Source organism: Moschus berezovskii, chromosome 16 (assembly GCF_049115385.1).
Source record: "Moschus berezovskii isolate FMDL1 chromosome 16, NW_MosBer_1.0, whole genome shotgun sequence".
NCBI lineage: Eukaryota > Metazoa > Chordata > Mammalia > Artiodactyla > Moschidae > Moschus > Moschus berezovskii.
Window position 1 is genome coordinate 73,926,453 of NC_142475.1, and position 26,152 is coordinate 73,952,604.

At 40.7% G+C, this 26,152-nt stretch overlaps 1 protein-coding gene across 1 annotated transcript in view; it reads left to right on the plus strand.

The window, feature by feature from the left end:
- The window catches only part of CA8 (carbonic anhydrase 8 (inactive)), an 84,881-nt gene extending 60,511 nt beyond the window's left edge, over window positions 1-24,370 (plus strand). Inside the window, exons 8-9 of the mRNA XM_055432428.2 lie at window positions 3,882-4,051; window positions 22,578-24,370. Of these exons, the coding sequence (XP_055288403.1) occupies window positions 3,882-4,016 (135 nt within the window). The 3' untranslated portion in view covers window positions 4,017-4,051; window positions 22,578-24,370. The remainder of the gene's footprint in view (window positions 1-3,881; window positions 4,052-22,577) is intronic.
- Window positions 24,371-26,152: the final 1,782 nt, after the last annotated feature.

A 26,152-nucleotide genomic window follows, 5' to 3' on the forward strand; every position in this document is an offset into this window, starting at 1 on the left:
GTAAATCAAAACAAGTCTATTACAAAATGTGTGTAGGACCCCGGGAACTACTAAAAGCAATGTGTGCCAAACTTCAGATCCTAGAAATTAGCCTATTGACTGCTCTCATGAAGAAAGCAGTTTTAAAGCTGAACTTTGAGTGAATCATCAAGGTCAGACATCAGTGAAGTTTGGAATGAACGTCTTAGACCAATGGGTGTGCCACCCGGTTGAGGGAACAGTGGCTGCTCAGCTTTCTACCTTCACAGGTGAGAACGTGTCTCCCAAGTGATAAATCTCTCCTCTCCATCTCTCTCTTTTAAATTGGCTGAACACAAATGCCATGTTTAAGTAGAGGAGCATTAAAAATCGATGACCTCGTACGTCCTGATTGATAATGATGGCCCCTGCATGGCCCTGGCGTTTGAATTTAGTTGAAGACTTTTACTCGGAATATTATCCTGCTCCTTTCTCACCGTGCCTCATTTTGGGGTGCGATAACAGAGTGCGCACTCGAAACCATTTGAAGTGACTAAAGGGTTCTGAGGGGTGGTTACTTCAGAAAAATTGGCATTTCAGAGGGATGTGTTTTTTCCCCCGTATCTTTGTTGATGTTTGAAGTCTTCAAAGCATCACTCTGATCAGAGAAAAACATTTCTTGTGAAGCAGTTCTCTCTGAGAAGGCAGTGATTGGAGACTGGCCGGCTGTTGACTCAGATCTTCTCTTCTAGAAGAAGTTGTTTTCACAGAAGGTATTTCAGGCTGAGGCCTGGGGCTTGAAAGATTTAGATTCAGTTCAGAATACGTAAATATAAAGTTAACTCAGCTTTGGAATAAGCTTCAGAGTCAATAAGAAATGGAGTATTTCTTGAAATACCTTGAGACAGTCAAGTTTTGAGTCCACAGTGCTCATTGGTGACCCTGTCCTGGGTTTACAGGTTCTGATTGCAGCTCTTATATACACACACACACAGATAATGTAAGCTCTTACTTACACACACAGAGGGAATGGAAGGAAAGATAACCTTCTGTTTCCTAGTCAGTTGGTTTATTATTTCTAGTCTCCTTTTTTGCATACAAAATTGTAGCTGAATAATCATCTCCAAATGCTGACTGTTGGACTTGACAAGTCATGTGGTTATTTATGAACATTCTCTGTGTGCTTGGAACTATCCTGAGGGTTTTCATGAATGATCTTATTTACCTCATATCAACCCTGGACTACTGTTATCACCATCATGTTGGTTATTCACAGGTGGAAACAGCTTAAAAAGGAAGAGCAGTTGGGTTGTTTGGGTCTTGGGTAGCAGAGACTGGACAAGAACCAGCCTTTGGATGCAGTTGGTGTCCTTGACCTTCATCTTGTTTTTGAAAAATCATAGGTTCCTCTGACTAAGAAGGTTCCCTTTCACTCCATTCTTAGGAAAAACTACAATGCACCTCACAAGTAATTATAAGGGATCCTCATGAAGATTTGACTCTAGACATTTTTCAGGTGCAACAAGCAATATGAGTGCTGCCATATTCCCTCCTATAAACCCCTGAGAAGGTCTAGTGAGAAACCATTATATAGATTTAACAGCTCATGGCTTATATGACTGGCTGCTGCTGCTGCTGCTGCTGAGTCACTTCAGTCGTGTCCGACTCTGCGTGACCCCTTAGACGGAAGCCCACCAGGCTCCTCCGTCCCTGGGATTCTCCAGGCAAGAACACTGGAGTGGGTTGCCATTTCCTTCTCCAATGTGTGAAAATGAAAAGTGAAAGTGAAGTCGCTCAGTCGTGTCCGACCGTTAGCGATCCCACGGACTGCAGCCTACCAGGCTCCTCCGTCCATGGGATTTTCTAGGCAAGAGTACTGGAGTGGCTTGCCATTGCCTTCTCCGTATATGACTGGCACTTCCATATAAAAACAGCATCTAGATGTTATTTTAAAAAATAGGACAATTCTAATAGGATCAGGGTTAACCCATTTAGGGAAATCAAACAGTATTTGAAGACATAGGAAAATAGAACTTTAGAAGTCAAATTTTTTTCCTTTTTATAATTCTATTTATTTATTCATGGCTGTGCTGGGTCTTCATGGCTGTGCAGGCTTTTCTCTAGTTGCAGCAGGCAGGGCTGCTCTTCATTGCGGTGCAAGGGCTTCTCATTGTGGTGGCTTCTCTTGCTGCAAAGCACAGGCTCTCGGGTGCACTGGCTTCAGTAGTTGGAGTTTCCAAGCTCTAGCACACAGGCTTGGTAGTCGTGGCGCATGGGATTTGTTGCTCTGTGGCATGTGGGATCTTCCCGGGCCAGGGATAGAACGTGTGTCTCCTGCATTGGCAGGCAGATTCTTTACTGCTGAGCCACCAGGGAAACCCTAGAAGTCAAATTTCTAACTTGGGTTCTGATCTAGCAAGCCATTTAATTTTTCCCACCTCTGATTTCCAATTCATATGTGAGTGGATTGAATCAGAATCTTGTGAGATTTGACTCTTCTGGAGTCAGGGAACCTCTTCTTAGGAGAATGGACCAGTGAAATTTTATAGGAGTCCCATGGGTCCTCTGAAGTCTGGGGATTTCTAGATTTTCATTAGAACCCTGAATTAGTTACTATCTTGTGGGTTTTTCCTTTCATGATTGGGTTAAGTCTGTGTTGGTGTTGTGTGAACCTTTGTGGGTAGAAGCCTCTGATTCACAGATGGTGGTGCTTTGGTCGGTTGATGCTATTCAGGTCACATTTGCTCAATGTCCTGGGATATATGCTGGCTATAGGGTCTGCTGATGACCAGAATTTCTGAAGAGGTGGCTGTGGGACTGGGAAGGGCCTTGGAATTGTCAGATCCAGATTATCTGGAATCTTCCGTAAGCTGTCTGGCCCCAGTTTCTCCTTTTGTGTAAGGAATAAAGAATGTCTCATGTGATTTTATGTGGCATTTAAAGAAAATAATAGATGATTTGACAAAGGTAAATCAACTGCTAGATGGCAGTGAGCTTGGCGAAAGCTCATCATGTGTTGTTGCTCAAACACTTCCAGTGGGTGGTGTCTGGCAGACTATGAGTTCTCAGGAGGTGCAACTTGTCCAGTTAGGGAGACTGCAGTGCAGCTGATGGGAATGGTCTCTTGGGACTGTGGTAACCAATAGTGTGTAACTGGAAACCACGGGATCTGGGGAGGCTGCCTGAGAAGGGAGATAAACTTGAAAATCACTGTTGCCACAGGAAGAAGATGGGCTTAAACTTTTGAAAAATCAGAGGCATTCTTTGCTCTTTGGAGGGCTCAACAAGCAGCAAAGGGAGTTTTTTGATGAAAAAGCCTCCATCTAATATATTTAACATATAATCAGTGTTAGCATACATTAACACCATGATTCGTTATAGAGATATACTTGGGAAGCATTTCAGAACATTTCTTCATTTGTTCACTTTTTCTTATTATGTTACGACAGACATAGAATTTTTTTTTTTTTTAGGTATTACAGATTATCTCCTTTTTCTTTTTTCTTTTTGGCCACAACAAGCAGTATGTGGAGATCTTAGTTCCCCTACCATAGATAGAACCAGTGACCCCTGCATTGGAAGCATCAAATTTTAACCACTGGACCGCTAGAACTGAACCCGTAAGAGCTATTTGAGAGAGGTGTATATCATTTTTGCATGAACAGATCCAGCAGGTTTTGATGGTTGTTTGGGTTTATCTGGAGGCCTTCCTATCTCTGCTTCTGTTGTCTTCTTTCCTCTCGTAGAGGTTGTGTCTAATGTTTTAGCTCTGGAAGAATGAATTCAGTTTTTCTCTTTTTTGAAGTTTAAGTTTCTCTTTTTAGATGCTTGTAATTTATGCATATTTTAAGTCATCGATGAGATTCCCATCTTGCTCGTGGCCAGTCGACAATTAATCTGTTTTGTTTTGCTTTTATTTTCAGATTGAAGAATTTCGAAGGCTGAGGACACACGTGAAGGGGGCAGAGCTCGTGGAGGGCTGTGATGGGATTTTGGGAGACAATTTTAGACCCACTCAGCCACTCAGTGACAGAGTCATTAGAGCTGCGTTTCAGTAGCCAAAGAAACCAGGAGCTGATGTGTCTTCATCTGGGTACGTGCGGATTAAATGAGGAAAACAGGCACACGGTTGAGCCTGCACGTGAAAGCCCCTCTCATGATGAACCTGTTAATTTCACAATGTGAATGCACTTCATTGAAATTTAGGACACATTCTCAAGCCCCATTCATTACAAGTCAGGTGTTTTGTAAAAATTTCATGCCCTATTAGGGAAAAATCTACATTCCTTATGTTTTCCCAGCAGTGCAGCCTTTCATTCTATTTCATTCTTTAATATCAGCTTTCATAAGGGAAGGCACCCAAGGCAGGGTAATGGTCACACGCAAGTACTTCTTCTTTGGTACTTTGCTGTGTTGTCATAGCTTGAAACTGCAGCTGTTATCTCCTGATGAATGGAGAGCATGAAGAAAGGGACTGGAAGTTGTTGAACCTCAAAGCTGGCCACTTGTCCAGTGCAGATTTGGTCATCTTGCTTATTGGGGTAGGTGGTGAGGGTAGATCGGGCCAGAGTGATAATACTTACCTGTGGAAGTGATTTTATTCTATAGATCAAGAAGTACTTGGTGATTATATAAATGCAGCATGTTTCTTTACTGATGGAATATTCTAATAATCTATACACTTTAATATATTGGATTCAATGTATGTATTACTTACCCTTAAGGAGCTAAAAAAATAAACATCACAAACAAGGAAAATATAAAATATATATAAATGCCTGTGTACGGGTTTACTCCTTCACCTTGTAGATTGCCTAGGGTCACATGCCTGGGTCAGTGTGTTGCTGTGAAACCGCTGCTTCCCGTGAGAGCAAAGTGTCTGTTGGAACAGTTTCCTAGGAGTCAGGACAGAGCTCTGACCGTTTAGTGGTCCGTTGGGGGTATGTCCTCTCACCCTGTGTCCGTGGTCCAGTGGATGGGGGAGTCACAGAGGGACTGAAATCTCTGGCCTCCAGGAGCTCAGTCTGGGACTTCCTTGGTGGTCCAGTGGTTAAGACTTACCTTCCTGGAAGAGTGTGTGGATTCGATCCTGTTCAGGGAGCTAAAATCCCACATTCCTCATGGCCAAAATAACAAAGTGTAATACAGAGGCAATATTGTAACAAATTCAATAAAGACTTCAAAAAATTGTCCACATCAAAAAATATTTTTAAAAAAACCAAAGCTTAAGCCTGAGATGGTGAGCAGGACAATGTAAAAACATTTCAAAAGTACAATTACAAATTGTAATAAATTCCATGAATGAGAAGAACAAAAAAGTGGAGTGGAGGAGATTTTGGCTAGAGGGAATATCTTTGCAAAGACCCTCGAGGGTCCCCTCCCTGTGGAGATGGTAAGACTTTGATGCGCTGAGATACCTGAAAGAAGCCCTCTGAGTCTGGGGTGTGGTGATGAAAGGGAGGGTCAGGCAGGGCCCTGTCTTCAAGGGCATTGTCAGTCTTTATTTCATTTGTCAATGTGTTGACATCTAAGGGTTCTCAGGGGAGTGGCCTGACCCCTGTTTATTCTCAAGAGATCACAGTGGCTGGAGAATGAATGGACTGGATTACTGTGGGTCAGGCTTGGGGAGTAGAAAGCTATTTTAGAAGTCCATTGGGTAACCAAGGTGCAAGGCATGGAGGTTTGGGTACCAGACTAGGAACAGTGCAGATGGAGAGAGGTTTACATTTGTGAAAGAGTCCTTGAAAGTGATATCTAGGGGTAAGTTGGATGTGAGGGAGAGGAGATGGAATTATCAATGATAACAGCTAGGGTTTGGGGCTTTAGAAACTGTGTAGGCAGAGTGACAACAGGGAAGCTGGAGGAGGTTCTGTCTGAGATGGAGAGAGAGAGAACTGAGAGTGGCCTGTCAATCACAACAGTGGGTGGACCCGTCATGAAGGAAGCTGGAATTTCAAGAGTGGAGATCAGAAAAGAGGTCTGAACAGAATGTGGGAGTCGTGGGCATAGATTATGTGTGTCTGCATGTGTGTGTACATATAATGTTCTAATAATACATGGGGATGACCTCATGTGTTCGTAAAACCTTATGTGTTGCTTTATGACAAGTTAACCAAAGACTCGGGAAGTTAGGTCATTTGCCCAAAGTTGCTGAGCAGTGGAAGTGGAAGTTGGACTCAGGCAGCCTGACTGACAGAGCCCTCTGTCATAAGCAGTAAGGGTCAGAGGTCAGGGAGCATCTCCACACTCAGGCCCTCAGGATAGCAGGAGGATAAGGGATATAGGTTGCAGTGGGCAGAAGTGGAGTTTGAAGGGAGGAGGTGGAGATACCTTGTGATGACAGCAGCTTCCCACTAGTTATCTATTTTACTCATGGTTGTGTGTATATGGGGCGTCCCTGGCCACTCAGCAGTAAAGAAGCTACCTGTAGCAAGAGACCTGGGTTCAATCTCTGGGTCGGGAAGTTCCTCTGGAGCAAGGCACTCCTCCAGTATTCTCATACATACAGTGTTCAGTATGGAGTGGAGTGTACCCTCTCCAGTATTCTTTCCTGGAGAATGCCATGGACAGAGAAACCTTGTGGGCTGCAGTCCATGGGGTCACACAGAGTCAGACACAATTGGTGACTAAGCAGCAGCAGCAGCAGCGGTGTACATACGTCAGTGGTCCTCTCTCAATTCATCCCACGCCCTCCTTTCCCCTTGCTGTGTCCACACATTCATTCTCTAAGTCTGCATCTATATTCCTGACCTGCAAATAGATTCATCTGTACCATTTTTCTACATTCCACATATACACGTTAATATATTTGTTTTTCTCCTTCTGACTTCACTCTGTATGACCATCTCTTGGTCTGTCTATATCTCTACAGATGACCCAGTTTCGTTCCAAATGAAGGCTTTTTTTTTTTTTTAACAAAATAAATATTGGAACTTTCTATATGAGGGGTGGGGAATGAGCCAGTAGGTGGGCAGGGCTGAAGATGCTATTTCTCGAGGGGCTAATCCTAGCAGTGAAGTCTCTGAAAAGTTGCCAGGGGATGGAATTCTAAGCACAAGTGGAGGCTGACTTTTGTTAAGGGAATGGACACTTTCCATGCAGTCAGAGGAAGGAAGGAGGTGGTGGTTTATAGACAGCGTTTTGTGACTTGCTTTACTGTTTAAGGGGGATTGGGGAAGCTGGAAGAAGTTGGGAGCATAGGGTGGGGGGAGGGCTTGCAGGCAGGACTCATCGGAGGGCAGGCAGAGAGGCACAGTGTGGCTGGTAAACATGAGTTTATGAATTTATCCAGTGTAGGTTTGGTATACTCTTCTGTGAGTATCAGTAACTATAAATGACACTTTTTATGAAATGAGATTATTGGCTTGAGTTTTTGATCCATATCCTGCCCTCCATGCAAATTGCCTCTCTAAACATCTAAATAATCATCCCTATGTTATCTCTGTCTTAGACACACACATATACCCTTAAATGTTTATGAGGAGATTACATATATTTCAGATACATATGTTTTGTATTCATTGTATGATAGGAGGACAATGTGTAATTCCCAAAAGTCTTCAGTTAATTACAGTATAGATATTTTAAGAGAGAGGATGGATTGCTATCCTTGTCTTGGTGGCTGAGATTCCTGAAAGGGGGTCATTTTCCCCCAGATTCTTAAGAATGTGCAGAAATTCTCTCAAAGATGAGTTCACTTCTGACTGTATCCTTTCATGAATACATTTTTGATCCTTTTATCTTGAAATGTATAATACAAATCTAGTCATACTTCTACATAAAAATTATACTGGGAAATCAGACTTATGGATGTGTGCTTTTTATTTGATATTTAATAATGCCCTAAGGCAGGTAATTCAAATTTTTATTAAAGTGAAATGATTTGACAGTCAGACTTTGAATTTAATGCATGAATGTTTCATTTAAGCTCTTAGAACTGAGAAGGAAAAAAACTTTTTTTCTGATAGCTTTCTAAAAAAGTGTTCAAAATAATTCAGATTTATTTTAGCTGTGCTTTACTAAAATAACTTTAGTTTTGGGATTTAAAATGACATTCATTTTTACATGACATGTCTAGACATCTGGAGGGTTTTGATAACCGAGACTTATTATTCCCATGAATTACCTGGGACTTTTTATATTACCATTTAAGAAGTATGAACTATGGTTTTGTACTTGTTTAAAGAGTTCACATATAACTCATTCAGATACAAGGCTAGTTCAGATTTCTGGGAGCCAATTTACCCATCGAGCTTTGTGGGTGTAGGAGAACCAAACCAAACCTAACCTGTTACTAACAACAAACCAGAAATAAGACCAAGGTTTCTGGACAGTTTCTTTGCTGCCTTTGACATAATAATGTGACTTCAAAGACCCAGAAAGGGTCTCTGCCCAAATATGAGGGTAAATTTGACACAGGGATCTTTCAGAAATACTTAACTTTTTTCTTCTTCCATTTTTTCGTTTCCTAATCTATTGGAAGCACACTTGTCGTTTCCCCTTTTAAGGGAGGGAAAGGAGATTATTTAGAATTTTTTGACATTGGTTTTTACAGAAAACAATTATGATTAGCTATAGTTACTGCAAACATGTGTACACTTTAACAATATTTGAGTCACAGGGGATTCAGGCAAATATATGAACAGTTAGAATAGCTTTCTAAAAATTGGCTCATATTTAATGAAACAGACAAGTAATTATTTCATTGGAAGGTAGGTATTATAGAATTTGATGCTACTGTGACATTTATTACATCTAAGAAGACGATGTTATAAATTGCAAAAGTACACATGGGGAAGAGTTCAGTACAGTCTGAATATGACTTCAGACTCTATCATAATATTGATACTAACCTTTGAATGAAATAATTACTTGCCTGTTTGTTTCATTAAATATTAGCCAGTTGTTAGAAAGCTATTCTGTTTAAAAATTGGCCTGTTTCCCCTGTGACTCAGCTTAATTGTTCAGCAGCACACATGTTTACGTACATATAACTGACTAGAAAGAAAGAAAGAAAGTGAAGTCGCTCAGTCGTGTCCAACTCTTTGCGACCCCATGGACACCAGGCTCCTCCGTCCATGGGATTTTCTAGGCAAGAGTACTGGAGTGGGTTGCCATTTCCTTCTCCAGGGAATCTTCCCAACCTAGGGATCGAACCCAGGTCTCCCGCATTGTAGACAGACACTTTACCGTCTGAGCCACCAGGGAAGTCCCTATAACTGACTATACTGCTGCTAAGTCACTTCAGTCGTGTCCGACTCTGTGTGACCCCACAGACGGCAGCCCACCAGGCTCCACCGTCTCTGGGATTCTCCAGGCAAGAACACTGGAGTGGGTTGCCATTTCCTTCTCCAATAATTGGCTATAGTTAGTTATAATTATTTACTGTAAAAACCAATGCCACAAAACTCAAAATAAGGGGAAACTATAAGTGTGCTCCAAATAGATTAGAAAAAAAAAAAACAAAAAACAGAAAAAAGGAAGAAGAGAAAAGATAAGTATCTCTGAATGATTCTTGTGTCAAACTTACCCTCATATTTGGGCAGAAACCCTTTCTGGGTCTTTGAAGTCACATTCAGACTGTACTGAATTCTTCCCCATGTATACTTTTGCAGTTAATAATAACATTGTCTTCTTAAGTTTAATAAATGCTATAGCTAGCATCAATTTTGTATCAGTTTTCTTTTATAACCTAACAAAGTTGGAGGTTAGAAAAGGCCAAGCCATTATGGAAAAGGGGCTGTGTGGGGAAGGGATAATGTCAACTCTGAATGACCAAGTAGGCAAAAGCTATTATCCTTCCAGGATAAATGGAAAGCTCAGAGCCATATTTTTAGTCAATAGAACTTGGACTTGACTCACTGTAATAATTTAATATGATATACAGCATTAGGGTGAGAAATGAGAGCTCGATGGATATAACTGTTTTCTATTTACTGTATCATATAGAATTGTCCAAAAATGAATGAATTTCCTCAAGGACTTCAAAATGATTTCAAGAAAAGGCCAAAATACCAAGGGTGCTCAACCCATCTATTATGTGTTTGTTGTATGATATAAAAGCTGTTAATAACCCAAGAATGAAAAATATCAAAGCTGTATAGACATTTCTTCAAGACGACCAAAGAAGGAAAATAATCCCTACTTCCGTATCTGTCTCTTTTTTTGTGTGTATTGAAATGTTAATTATTTATTGAGGGTAAAATTGATGAATGATTTATCCCTTCCCCTTCACTTGAATTTAAACAAAATTGTTTTTGGGAGGAAGAAAAAACATTTCGCAGTCACGGGTCAGCTTTTATGGTGAACATTATTATGTTAGGATACCGTAAGTATAGTAGATTTCATTATTTTAAACTTCACATATTTTCCATAAGAAAGACACCAAGATCAGGCTTACCTCACCTAAACACGTTACTGGTATTTCCTCAAATCAATTTTTAAATTTTATTTTTCCAGTTTGGGGATTATTAAGAAAATATTATTTACAAAGAAGCATTCATTTCATTTTCCACCTCATTTACTGTCAGTTCTTTCCAGTTCTTCTTTTCCATGATGAAGTTCATAGATACTTTGTTGTTGTTCAGTTGCTCAGTCATGTCTGACTCTTTGCAACCCCATGGACTGCAGCATGCCAGGCTTCCCTGTCCTTCACCATCTCCTGGAGCTTGCTCAAATTCATGTCCATTGAATTGGTGATGCCATCCAACCATCTTGTCCTCTGTTGTCCCCTCCGTCGTTGAAACTTAGGAAAGCGTGTTTGTCATAGACCCAGGGAACTATGAAAACCCAGCACATAAAGGGACCTTTCCGGAGGGCACTTGCTGTTGGAGTCCTCATGGTTCAGCCTAGGGGTCCTCTTCTCTTTGTAGGTGAATCACCTACACCCACAGCCTCTGTTACCACCAAATGCAGATAACCCTCATTTATATGCCTGCACCAGGTCTCCCTGTTAAGCTCTGGAATTGCATGTCCAGCTGTTTGCATGACTTTTCTTCTGCATGTGCCAAAGACCTATATACTGAGTCTCAGACTCAGTACAGATTGAATTTATGATCTTCCTTTTTTTAAAAAAATTTCTTTTGTTGCTGTTCAAATCCACTTGGTTACTTTTGTGTGTTTTTCAAAAAATATTGATTTTTATTTATTTATTTGACTGCACCAGGGATTAGTTGCAGCACATGAGATCTCTTTTTAGTTGCAGTATGTGGGATCTAGTTCCCTGACCAGGGATAGAACTCAGGCCCCCTGCATTGGGAACATGGACTCTTAGTCACTGGGCCACTAGAGAAGTCCCATGATCATCCTTTGCAGACTAGCCTTTCTTCCAGTTTTCTTATGGTCCATCCATATTGCTGCAAATGACATTATTTCATTCTTTTTATGGCTGAGTAATATTCCATTGTGTATATGTAATACATCTTCTTTTTCCATTCCTCTGTTGATGGACATTTAGAATGCTTCCACATCCTGGCTATTGTAAATAGTGTGGCAGTGAAAACTGGGGTGCATGCATCTTTTTGAACTATATATGTATGTATCTTTTTGAACTATCTCTCAATGTATGCCCAAGAGTGGGATTGCTGGGTCATATGGTAACTCTATTTTTAGTCTTTTAAGGTAAAGCGTCTGCCTCCAGTGCGGGAGACCCGGGTTTGATCCCTGGGTCGGGAAGATCCCCTGGAGAAGGAAATGGTAACCCACTCCAGTATTCTTGCCTGGAGAATCCCATGGACGGAGAAGCCTGGTAGGCTACAGTCCACGGGGTCGCAAAGAGTCGGACATGTCTGAGCGACAGAACGGAACGGAACGGAAAGGAAGGAACCTTCATATATTCTCCATAGTGGCTGTACCAATTTACATTCCCACCAACAGTGGAGGAGGGTACCTTTTTCTTCACACTCCTCCCTTATTTACTGCTTGTAGTCTTTTTATGATGGCCAGTCTGATCATTGTGATCCTTCAGTTTTAATTAAACAAACATGCCAGTTAAAGCTAGTTTGGGTAGCATACAATGCTAAAATAGTCTAGACAATGCCCAATATCTTATACAGAATCTGAAACATTTGTTGGATAATATGGAGGTTTCTCCTATCAAGAAATTTGACATTATGTAATATCACTCTCAGGCTTCCCTGGTAGCTCAGCTGGTAAAGAAACCGTCTGCATTGCAGGAGACCCTGGTTCAATCCCTGGGTCCGGAAGATCCCCTGGAGAAGGGATAGGCTACCCACTCCAGTATTCATGGGCTTCCCTGGTGGCTCAGATAGTTAAGAATCTGCCTGTAATTCAGGAGACCTGAGTTTGATCCCTGGGTTGGGAAGATCTCCTGGAGGAGGGCATGACAACTTACTCTAGTATTCTTGCCTAGAGAATCCCCATGGACAGAGGAGCATGATGGCGTGCAGTCCATGAGGTCCAAAGCATCGGACACGACTGAGCAATTAAACACAGCAATACCAGTCTCAGAATAAATTAATGGTTAAAACAGTAAAACCATGTTGGCTTTGGATGAGTCTATTTTCTATCATGTCTGTATAGTCAAAGCTGTGATTTTTCCAGTAGTCTTGTACAGATGTGAGAATTGGACATAAAGCAAGCTGAGTGCTGAAGAATTGATGCTTTTGAACTGTGGCTCTGGAGAAGACTCTTGAGAGTCCCTTGGATTGCAAGGAGATCAAACCAGTCAATCCTAAAGGAAATTAACCCTGAGTATTTATTGGAAGAACTGATGCTGAAGCTGGAGCTCCAATACTTTGGTCACCTAAGGCAAAGAGCCAACTCTTTGGAAAAGACTCTGATGCTGGGAAAGATTGAAAGCAGGAGGAGAAGGGAATGACAGAGGATGAGATGGTTGGATGGCATCACAGACTCAATGGACATAAGTTTGAATAAACTCTGGGAAATGGTGACAGACAGGGAAGCCTGGCGTACTGCAGTCCATGGAGTCGCAAACAGTTAGACATGACTTATTGACCAAAAAACAACAAATTTTCTATCACATTGCTTCTTTAAATGCCTAAGAAATTTCTAAATTCTTATACTTTTAGTGGTTAGAAACTCATAAGTCTTGAGGGCTTGTCTGCAGAATATATTTTCAAAGACATCTTAGAAGCATGGAGTTGAATTGGATTTCAGAAAGTTATTTAATCTAGTCTTATGCCTGAAGAGGCCTTCAACTAAATTATTACAGATGGTTGATTTCCATATCTAGGAACAAGCAAACAAACCTTCATTGTATGAGATACGTACTTCAGAGGTTTTTAATTTTAACTCCTGCATAAAGCAAAAGGAAAAATAAAAACAAAAAACCTCAAGATATAGTCTCCTGGTAAAGTATGAACTGAATTGGAGCACCATTTTGATAGTAATATTTTTTATGGTTTGCCATAAATGAATATTTTAGATGAATGTATCCCAAGATTTATGTTTTTCTTGTGTTAGCAGCATGTGAGAGTTCTAGTAACCTTTATGATACAGAGAAACTCATGTAATTTTTCACAAACATGAATGAATGTTCATTCTAATTTTAGTCGGGGTACAATCAATGGTTCTCTAATGGTATCTTTTATTTCAAGAATGATTATATTTAGTTGGTCCCAGCAATAAAATCCGGAGAAGGCAATGGCAAGCCACTCCAGTACTCTTGCCTGGAAAATCCCATGGATGGAGGAGCCTGGTAGGCTGCAGTCCGTGGGGTCGCTAAGGGTCAGACACGACTGAGCAACTTCACTTTCACTTTTCACTTTCACACACTGGAGAAGGAAATGGCAGCCCACTCTGGTGTTCTTGCCTGGAGAATCCCAGGGACGGGGGAGCCTGGTGGGCTTCCGTCTATGGGGTCACACAGAGTCGGACACAACTGAAGTGACTTAGCAGCAGCAGGAGCAATAAAATCACTGTAATGAGGAATAAAAGATTGTAAATAAGAATAACAGTGTTATTAATCATCTAAATTAGTCATTTATGGCACATTTCTGGACCTGAAATATTTCCATAGGAAATAATGCTAAAATCCACATTTACTTATAAACCCACTCCAGTGTTCTTGCCTGGAGAATCCCAGGGACGGGGGAGCCTGGTGGGCTTCTGTCTATGGGGTCACACAGAGTCGGACACGACTGAAGTGACTTAGCAGCAGCAGCAGCAGCAGCCATAATACAAACCTTCTCCTTAAAATAGTTGCTCAAATCCCAATTCAACTTAGTTTCATCGACTTTGATTTCTGGACTGAAAGCATTAAACTTGAACCTAGTGAAAAATGTGTAATATGTGCATTCAATTAAGAAGTAATTAGATACTCAATCACCCTTACAACACACTTGGGATTGGGGAAGAAGGAAGAAAAATGTGACTCACTGTTGTGTATAAAACAGTTTTGTTAATGAGTTTAGTGCTAATTGAGATTGAGAAAGTGTCAAAATAGCATAAGGTAGATTTGCTTGGGAAGAACTTTAAAAGCTAAGTTTAGTGGTTTATGATACTTTGGCGCAGAAGAGTTGGATATGACTTACCAGTTAAACAATAACAACATGTATGCGATATACAAAGCAACCTGGTGTGTTCTTGAGTTTTGGTTAAAGTTTACACATTCAATCTATTTTTTAAAAATTTATTTACTTTATTATTTTATCTTGACTGTGCTGGGTCTTTGTTGCAGTTTACAGGCTTCTCATTGTGGCAGCTTCTCTTGTCGCGGAGCATGGTCTCTAGGTGGGTGGGCGTCAGTAGTTGTGGCTCACAGTCTCTGGAGCACAGGCTTAGTAGTTGTGGCACACAGGCTGAGTCGCTCTGCCGCACGTGGGATCTTCCTGGACCAAGGATGGAACCCATGTTCCCTGCACTGGCGGGCAGACTCTTTACCACTGAGCCACCAGAGAAACCCTACACCTTCATTCTAAGTGACACATTCTAGTGAGTGATGACAGGAAAGAACGAACGCTGTTTTGTGTTTCAGACCCTGGGCTATATTTTATCTCATTTAATGCTCACATTGATCTTGTGAGGCATGTTCTTTTATTTTCATTTTAGAAATAAAGACCCTAAGTCTGAGAGGGGTTGAGTAACTTGCTCAGGTCACAGACAGTACACTGCAAACCAAAGGTTCGCACCCAGGTAGGTTTCACTGCAAACCTTGAGCTCTTTTCACTGCACATTTCAAATGACAAAGGACAGATAATTATGAAGTCCTTGCATATCTTTGCCTCCTTCAGTTCAGTTCAGTTCAGTCGCTCTGTCTTGTCCGACTCTTTGCGACCCCATGAATCACAGCATGCCAGGCCTCCCTGTCCATCACCAACTCCCGGAGTTCACTCAAACTCATGTCCATCGAGTCGGTGATGCCATCCATCCATCTCATTCTTTGTTGTCCCTGTCTCCTCCTGCCCCCAATCCCTCCCAGCATCAGAGTCTTTTCCAGTGAGTCAACTTGTTGCATGAGGTGGCCAAAGTATTGGAGTTTCAGTTTTAGCATCAGTCCTTCGAATGAACACCCAGGATTGATCGCCTCCTATCTCTCTTAAAAAAAAATTACTTATTTATTGGCTGCACCACAAAGCATGTGGGATCTTAGCTTCTTGGCCAGGGATTGGACCTGTGCTCTATGCATTAGAAGGTAGAGTCTTAACCACTGGACCACCAGGGAAGTCCTTCCTTATCTCTTTAGATAGGTTCCTAGGATTGAGATTTCTAGGGAAAAAGGACATCCAAGTTTTCATTTTTGGTATCACATTGGTAATATCATCCCCAGATGGTGCTCAGTCACTCAGTCGTGTCTGACTCTTTGTGACCCCATGGACTGTAGCCCGCCAGGCTCCTCTGTCAATGGGATTTCCCAGGCAAGAATACTGGAGTGGGTTGCCATTCTCTTCTCCAGGGAATCTTCCCAACCCAAGGACTGAACCCATGTCTCTTGTGTCTCCTGAATTGGCAAGTAGATTCTTTACCAATAGTCCCACCTGGAAAGCCCCAATATGCCCTAAGTGTTAGGCTAATTTATTCTTGCATCATGGGTTCAAGGTGTTTTTGCCCTTTTGAAAATCAGTCAGTTTTTACTTTTCACCTCTTTCTCATCCCCTTTTTTACTCTTCAGTGTCTTGAAATGTGTTCATCTCCATTTTCCTATTGAAATTTCTGTGGCAAGAGTCATTCTTTGATTTTCTTTCTGTTCTTTGTCCCTGTGCCTCTAAATAGGATACATGTTCACTGCAGAAAATTCAAATAATACCCAATAGAATGAAGCAACAAGCGTCTCTCAAACCCTCCTCTCAGGGACGAGCACTGGATTGAATATGGAGGCCCTCTGTGGCCCATCTGTGGATGGATGGCTTGGGTTCCATTCTGACTCCATCACCAGTTAGCAGTGTGACCTTGACAAAGTTACTAATATCTCTGAGTCTCATTCTTTCTTTTTAAAAAATTCTTTAATATTTTTTATTGAAGTATAAAGACTCTGCTTTTAGAGATTTTTTACTGACTTATCTTACTCAAAGAGGGACACGGCAGTGGGTTATCAGCTGAACCAAACTCCCTGGAACAAAGATCAGCCAAGCAACTCTGCAGCTTCTAAGAAGGACACACGTGCACATGTGCTTTTTTATTTTTGAGAGCTTTTCAGGAAGTTCTTCAATGGTAATTTGATTTGTGCTCATTCCCTAGGGTGTCTTCATAGAAGATAATTTAAGGTTCAGAAATAGTCACATGAAAGATAGCATCTGTTATAATTATATTGAAATAGCTGATGATTTAGAAGACTTCTTAAGATTATGACCTTACTTCAGGGTCTCATTATGAACAGTGATCATTGGGTAATAGAAAATTTCCTTTTATAGTTAAACTTTCTTATTAGTTATATATAGATAAATGAGTATTTGGAAGAAGTCCTAAGGAGGGAGAAAGTCGGCCTGATTACCTTTGTATATTCCAAATGTCATTTCTGTAGATTTTTATACCAGGTAAATTTAAACTTTTTTTTTACAATAGTGTGTTGGTTTCTGCCATACAACAACATGAATCAGCCATAATTATATATATATCCCCCTCCCAGTTGAGCCTCCCTCTCCTCCCCCATCCCAGCCCTCTAGGTGATCACAGAGTGCAGAGCTGAGCTCCCTGTGTTTTATAGCAACTTCTCGCCAGCTATCCACTTTACACATGATAGCGTGTATATATTGATGCTACTTTCTCCATTTGTCCCATTCTCTCCTTTCCCCACCGTGTCCACATGTCCATTCTGTACATCCGTGTCACCTTTCCTTCCCTGCAAGTAAGTTTATGTTCTGATTTCCAAATGATAGAATTATTAGAGAAAGTTTAGAAAATATACAAATGCATTTAAAGGGGCTTATGTATCAAATCATGCTAATCCACTAAATAGAAAGGCTTTTAGTTTTGTTTCCGCCATGAAGTGTGTTAAAATAACAGGAAAGAGTTTTTTTTTTTAAGTGTGAAAACCTGCAAGAATAGAGAAAACAAAAGAAGAAACGGCAGGAACAGTATTTTGGAAGCAGGTGGTTGTGCGGGAATGGATTTATCACACACGAGGAACAAGGCTGTTTACATGACGGTATCTCTCAAAGTCCCAGGAATTGGTGGCAACGGATGTGTCTAGAAGTTGAAGGAGGCTCAAATCATCTGGCCTTGTTAATAGCTTTTGGAGAAGCAGTTACATCTCCAGGAGCCCTCCTCCCCTACTCATCCGTCAGTACCCTGGCAGGAAGACCTCTACTCAAACGGCAGATGTGCTTGACCAAAGTAATCCAAGGAAACAGATGTGGGATCCAGGAAACAGGAGATCTGACAAAGGAGAAAGGCAAAGGAGATCCCCAGCATGATGGTGAAGCGAGATGGCCAGCGTGGAGGGTGTAAGTCTGGATATGAGCAGCCGAGAAAGTTCTAGAAGAGCTTCCTCCAGAAATACAAAGTTGATAGACTGCATGATATATCTTAACTTCTTGAGAGGAGAGTCAGACAACTGTAGGCAATTTGAGATTGAGTACCCGCTTACTCCTTGGAAGGAAAGTTATGACCAACCTTGATAATATATTAAAAAGCAGAGACATTACTTTGCTAACAAAGGTCCGTCTAGTCAAGGTTATGGTTTTTCCCGTGGTCATGTATGGATGTGAGAGTTGGACTGTGAAGAAAGCTGATTGCTGAAGAATTGATGCTTTTGAACTGTGGTGCTGGAGAAGACTCTTGAGAGTCCCTTGGACTGCAAGGAGATCCAACCAGTCCATTCTAAGGGAGATCGATCCTGGGTGTTCATTGGAAGGACTGATGCTAAAGCTGAAACTGCAATACTTTGGCCACCTCATGCAACGAGTTGACTCACTGGAAAAGACTCTGATGCTGGGAAAGGTTGGGGGCGGGAGGAGAAGGGGACGACAGAGAATGAGATGGCTGGATGGCATCACCAACTCTGTGGACATGAGTTTGAGTGAACTCCGGGAGTTGGTGATGGACAGGGAGGCCTGGCGTGCTGTGATTCATGGGGTCGCGGAGAGTCAGACACGACTGAGTGACTGAACTGAACTGAACTGAACCTAGGAGGGGAAAGCTTGAGATAACGATTCATTCCAGAGAAAACAAAAAGTTGTGCAAGAAAGGAAAATGAATGATATATTAATACAGGTAGTTCTGCTTTGAATAATATTTCCATATTTGCTAAGTTACTTCTGTGGTATCCGACTCTTTGCGACCCCATGGACTGTAGCCCGCCAGGCTCCTCTGTAAACTGGAGTGGGTTTGAATTCCCTCCTCCAGAGGATTTTCCCAACCCAGGGATCAAACCTGCATCTTTTATGTCTCCTGCATTCGCAGATGGGATCTTTACCATAACACAACCTGGGAAGCTGAATGATATTTACATCATCACAATAAAAGAAATTGAATATTGATCCAACCATAATTGCTCTATACTGTATTGGGAATATGAAAGGAAGTGTTTACAGTGTGTGATGTGTGTGTCTGTGTGTGTGTGTGTGTCTGTGTGTGTGTGTAGAGGGATGGTGGCTGACAGAGGAAAAAGAGGATCTGTCTATCTATCTATCTTTTGTCTAATTGATGTTTTGGACCATGGTAGCTTAATTTTTTTGCTTCCCTCATGGCTCAGATAGTAAAGAATCTGCCTGCAATGCAGGAAACCCAGGTTCGATCTCTGAGTTGGGAAGATGCCTTGGAGGAGGGAACGGCAACCCACCCCATTATTCTTGCCTGGAGCATCCCCATGGACAGAGGAGCCTGGTGGGCTACAGTCCATGGAATTGCAAAGATCGGACACAACTGAGTGATTAAGCATAGCGCACACAGCTTAATTTTTAGAAAATTGGATATATTCTTAAAATGAAATTGAATTACTTTCATAAACTTGTAATCTCCGCCTCTAGAACACCCTTTCCCAACTGTGTTCTGCAGAGCAGTGTTCCCTCGAGATGTTTATTAAATCAAGATGTGACTGTTCCCATACATTTGGGGAATCCGATAGTATATTAAAAAGCAGAGACATTACTTTGCCAACCAAGGTCCGTCTAGTCAAGGCTATGGTTTTTCCCGTGGTCATGTATGGAGGTGAGAGTTGGACTGTGAAGAAAGCTGATTGCCGAAGAATTGATGCTTTTGAACTGTGGTGTTGGAGAAGACTCTTGAGAGTCCCTTGGACTGCAAGGAGATCCAACCAGTCCATTCTAAGGGAGATCAATCCTGGGTGTTCATTGGAAGGACTGATGCTAAAGCTGAAACTGCAATACTTTGGCCACCTCATGCGACGGGTTGACTCACTGGAAAAGACTCTGATGCTGGGAAAGGTTGAGGGTGGGAGGAGAAGGGGACGACCGAGAATGAGATGGCTGGATGGCATCACCGACTCTGTGGACATGAGTTTGAGTGAACTCCGGGAGTTGGTGATGGACAGGGAGGCCTGGCGTGCTGTGATTCATGGGGTCGCGGAGAGTCGGACACGACTGAGTGACTGAACTGAACTGAACTGAATATGATATTGTCCTTTTGGAGATTAACAATGCACATTAGCGTATTAGAGACAGATGATTTCGTATGAAAGAATCATGTTTTACTCAATTTGATCAGAGTTTTCACTGTTCTTTTGAATACAGATCCACTTTTTGCACCTAACTTCCAGAGTTATGTGGAACATATTTGAGCAAGTGGAAAGGGGGCCTCCAGTTTATTTTCCTTTTGCAAAAAATTCATGCATGCTCACTTTTCTGTTCTGTTCAGTCACTCAGGTGTGTCCGACTCTTTGCGACCCCGTGGACTGTAGCCTACCAGGCTTCTCCATCCATGGGATTCTCCAGGCAAGAATACTGGAGTGGGTTACCATTTCCTTCTCCAGGGGATCTTCCCGACCCAGGGATCGAACCCGGGTCTCCCGCATTGGAGGCAGATGCGTTAACCTCTGAGCCACCAGGGAAGAACTTTAGGCTTCCTTTAAAAAGCTCTGAAATTCTGAGGCTTGACAGTGTGGATCATCAGTTAGTTTTATGTCAGTCACTTTGATTTATAATTTGTTGGGTTATTGTTGTCAAATGCATATATAAACAGCATCCTATTTTACCTTCAAAATCATAACTTTGAGGCATAATCTTAAAATATTTGATCATGGCTCACTATCTTATTTGAAATTTAGTTTAGAAATATATACCCTAGCATTATTAATGTTTTCTAATAACTTGTTCCATATAGAGATGGAAATACCAGACCACCTGACCTGCCTCTTGAGAAACCTATATGCAGGTCAGGAAGCAACAGTTAGAACTGGACACAGAACAACAAACTGGTTCCAAATAGGAAAAGTAGTACGTCAAGCCTGTATATTTTCACCCAGCTTATTAAACTGATATGCACAGTACATCATGAGAAACGCTGAGCTGAAGGAAGCACAAGCTGGAATCAAGATTGCCGGGCGAAATATCAATAACCTCAGATATGCAGATGACACCACCCTTATGGCAGAAAGTGAAGAGGAACTAAAGAGCCTCTTGATGAAAGTGAAAGAGGAGAGTGAAAAAGTTGGCTTAAAACTCAACATTCAGAAAACTAAGATCATGGCATCCGATCCCATCACTTCATGACAAATAGATGGGGAAACAGTGGAAACAGTGGCAGACTTTATTTTTCTGGGCTCCAAAATCACTGCAGATGGTGACTGCAGCCATGAAATTAAAAGCCGCTTACTCCTTGGAAGGAATCTTATGACCAACCTAGACAGCATATTAAAAAGCAGAGTTGTTACTTTACCAACAAAGGTCCATCTAGTCAAGGCTATGGTTTTTCGAGTGGTCATGTATGGATGTGAGAGTTGGACTATAAAGAAAGCTGAGTGCTGAAAAATTGATGCTTTTGAATTGTGATGTTGGAGAATACTCTTGAGAGTCCCTTGGCCTGCAAGGAGATCCAACCAGTCCATCCTGAAGAGATCAGTCCTGGGTGTTCATTGGAAGGACTGAGGCTAAAGCTGAAACTCCAATACTTTGGCCACCTGATGCAAAGAGCTGATTTATTTGAAAATACCCTGATGCTGGGAAAAATTGAAGGCAGGAGGAGAAGGGGATGACAGAAGATGAGATGGTTGGATGACATCACCGATTCAATGGACATGGGTTTGGGTGGACTCCAGGAGTTGGTGATAGACAGGGAGGCCTGGCGTGCTGCGGTTCGTGGGGTCGCAAAGAGTCGAACACAACTGAGCAACTGAACTGTACTGAACTGATGTGAATATATACATACATGTGTGGTCATGTGTATGTATGTATATACAAGGAAATCCATACATGTATCTTGTATGAAGAATTTAAAAGTATTCTATTGTATCATATAGTTTATTAAAGAAGGAAATTGCTTGGTTTTTCTCTAGTTTTTTTTTTTTTCTGCAGTGAATATTCTTACGCATAAAATTTTTGTATAATTAGGTGATTGTATCTCTATCATAAGTGCCAAGAAGTGTAATTCTGGATGAAAAGTATGTGCATTATTTTAATAGATATTTGTTGCCCCCCAAAAAGCTGAACTAGTTTATGTTTAACAACTGTATGAACCAGTTGTGAGTTTCCCCAGCCCATCTGTTGTAACACGAGTAGATGTATTGAATGAAAATCTTAGCTGATATTGTTTTCTAAATGAGAAGACTCTTAGTTATCTTAAAATGTCTGCTTGTTTCCTGTGTTATTCTGTATTTATTTATTATTTCTTTATTTATTTAATATAATTTGGGGACTAGGAAGAAGTGGTCTTTGTGCTTAGTTACCACCTGCAATTATTACACAGGAAATTAATGACAACAACTAAAAGCTTTATTTATTATTTTGCATGACATACAAATTTTTTGTTTAGAAAACAGTTCAAGCATTCATTTATTTGGGTTGAAAATATATGTTTCTATGAAATTTTGCATTAATAGATTCTGTCAAAGAAATAAAGTTATGATAGACTTTGTGGAAAAATTGCAGAGATGACAAACTTGAGCATGAAGATATTTTTGAAATTTTCATGTTTTCTTTCAAAACTTCTTGTTGTTGCTGTCTCCTGTTGGACTGTAGAGAAGACTTTTCAGTTTGCTGTGGAAGAATATCAGTAACATAACTGACTCCTTCTTTTTTGCCTTGAAGGAGGAAGACAATGGTCGTATGGTGCCCTTGGATAAGAAACGGACACTTTGAGCTGCAGCTTCGGTTTATCCTCAAACCCTGCATTGTTTTCTTCATCTAATCCAACTGTGATGGACATCTGCAACAGTTGCCTGTACACATGCTCTAATGAAATATTAGAAATGGCTGTACATTCAAATGGAACCCCATACTCTGTATCCACATCACTGCTGCTAGTATTCACACTTTTGCACTTACTGTTTATTGCTTATGTGTAGAGGAAATGAAACTAGTTTTCAGAGTTATTGTTAATATGAATGCATATATATCATGTATTAACACTGAGACAGGAAATATACATTTCCAGCATTTGCAGTCCTTCATTTCCTGTCTCCAACAGAAAATTCACTCATTCGGAGAATAATGTAATTCTTGATAATAAAATGAGAGTTCTGATCAAGAGCGGCATACAGCTTCAAAATGGAATGTGAAGGATTAGTAAAAATCTTATCCTGTGTTACTTTTCAACCTGCAAACCATGATTAATGGCAGGGTGATTTGCTATAAAATATAATTTGGGAGTTAATGCAAGAACATAATACTTACTTTATATATTACTTTCTTAGTTAGACAATTTAATTGAATATACGAATCTAATCATACTTATTCGACATATGAGAAGCTGTGGTTTCTAGGAATTTGAGAAAGGTGTAAGAAAAAAACAGGATAAAAAGCAGATACTTTATTTTTATTTTATAGCTTTATTTTCCATAATAGAAACATAAATTTAATAGTATGGCATAATAAGTAGTGTACATTTTGTAAGTCTTTAAAATATTTTATTCTATAGGCTTCACATCAGTATATTGAGATATTTCTTTCAAAGATGATCAGTATCCTTATTTTAATTAATATTAAGTGCTATTGGCAAATTTAAGCATATGCTTAGATGCAATTAGATGTGGCAGAACGAGATAATTTATGTAAAGCAGTAGAGTGCCTGGCACAAAGCTAGTACTTAGTACATGTTATTAGTAGTCGTTCTAATTATTCTTGTAAAACTAATGACTTCAGTAACATAGACCCAATTTTGAGGGATTTCATGATACAAAGTTGGAAATAATACAGGTGGAATTAGGAAGTATATGTTGAGAGGTTTTAGATGTATTGGGTGGAGGTTGTAATAATGAAAAGCATTAAATGCAATTAAAAAAAAAAACACCACACCAAATATCCCTGAAAACGGAAGCCAGGATGGTTCATGGTAGATACTTGGGCAGTTGGAGTCATAGCTCTGGAGCTGTGGTTGGGGACAGTGGTTTGCTTCTTGTGGATTGACTCTCCTGCTTTGCAAGCAGTGTTCTGGGTCGGGGTGAAGCCTCTGGTTTTTGTGGCTTGTCTCACCCAGCATGAAACTTCCACCCTATGAATAAGCTGAGGTTAAGGTGAGCAAGGTCCTGGTATTCTCAGTCTGCCTCTGGGTGGAAAACCTCTGTCTGTGAGGGGGGTTGGGTGGTGAAAGGGGGCTTAGGGGCTCTTGAAATTTAGCTTCTGTAAACCTTTTAAGGGTCTCTTGATTGAGGTTTGAAGGAAGAAGGAACGCCATCTTTCTGGCCATACCCACCTAAAATGGGTATTTAATCCTACTAAACTGGAATGAATGTGTTTATGGCTCAGATTCCAAATAATCTTACTGAGATTCAGGAGAGTTTTCTTGAATACATTTTTCTCCATTTGTTGCATGTCCTTAGGAAAATTTCTGGACACTTTGTTTCTTCTTCTTTTTCAAATTAAAGTTTTTCTTTTGGACCATTTTTGAAGTTTCTACTGAATTTGTTACAATACTGTTTCTTTCTTTCTTTCTTTTTTTTTTTAATGTTTTCGTTTTTTGCCCATGAGGCATGTGGGATCTTAGCTTCCTGACCAGTGATTGAACCTGCACCTCCTGGATTAGAAGGCAAATTCTTAATCACTGAACCACCAGGGAAGTTCTCCCCTCACTTTAAAAAAAAAATTCTATCAGGTATGATTATTTCACTGGGAAGCAGGTCTGTGGAACTTCTCTTGTGGCCATTCTGGCTGTAATGCTCTGTCATCTAAGATGGTACATTACTCAAAAGGTTAGGCTGTCAAGTTCCTTTTGGAATTTTCACTTGAGTGAGCAAAATTGTGTGTCAAATACCATCATTGTGATTGAGGGTAGACTCCTGCTTTTGGATAACTTAAAGTTTCTTGAAAGTGAAGTTGACATAACAATAATAGTCATTAACCTACTGTGTTTATTACTCTGAAATTTTCTCTATTTTATTTTTCTATTTAATTAAGAGCAATTAATTAGTATGTGCTGATTAATGACTTTCAAGTCTGACCTCTACAAGACTGTGCCTCAAGATAGCATGCGCATGAAGAGGCACCCCAGAAACCTCATTTTCCTTAGAATCCACGCACTTCTGTTAGAGTATATTAGTATAGCAGATATCGATATGATAAAAAGCAACCTCTATTTTATTTCATACAGAATATTATTTGCATCATAGTGTAGAGTATTATGTAAAAAATGAGGCATTCTACATCAATGATGTAACATAATCCCTCAAGAGAGGCTCACAGAAACATTTGTTCCTCTTTTGCTATGTTCGCTTCCTTTGTTTAGAGGTGTTTTCTTCTGCTCATTTTTTTTTTTTTTTAATTTTTGGCTGTGCTGGGTCTTCATTGCGGTGCTCAAGGTCTTCTCTAGTTCTAGAGAAGAACATGGTTCTAGTCACCCCTGTGTTGTTATTCCCCAGTCAGAGTTAGATGTGGGATCTTGGTGCCCTGACCAGAAATGGAAGTGCATCCCCTGCCTTGGAAGGTGGATTCTTAACCACTGGACCACCAGAAAGTCGCTCCTGTGCTACTTCTGTGTAACACTGTTAGCTGACACTCAGGGCATGTGGTGGTGACCCATGACCCTTCACATGGGTTTTTCTTTTTCTTTTTTTAAGAATGATAACAACATAGAAGAAAAAGTTTTATTGGAAACTTTATGTTGTGTTTGACTTAGATTACAGTTTAATAAAGTATACTAGAAATTTTCTACTTCTGGTTATATAGGAATACCCATTTGGGGATGATGCTATTGAGTTTTAAGAAACTTTTCAATTTCTAAAACTTCAATGAATCTGCATGAATGACTGACCTTGTAAGGCTTTTACACTCCTACCATCCAATGCAACACTGTAGTTTTAGTGAGTCAATAAAACTTAAGGAATTTCTTAGCACTGCTCCAAAGACCTAGATCAGTTCAGTTCAGTTCAGTTCAGTCGCTCAGTCGTGTCCGACTCTCCGCGACCCCATGAATCACAGCACGCCAGGCCTCCCTGTCCATCACCAACTCCCGGAGTACACTCAAACTCATGTCCACAGAGTCGGTGATGCCATCCAGCCATCTCATTCTCGGTCTTCCCCTTCTCCTCCCGCCCCCAACCTTTCCCAGCATCAGAGTCTTTTCCAGTGAGTCAACTCGTCTCATGAGGTGGCCAAAGTATTGGAGTTTCAGCTTTAGCATCAGTCCCTCCAATGAACATCCAGGATTGATCTCCTTTAGAATGGACTGG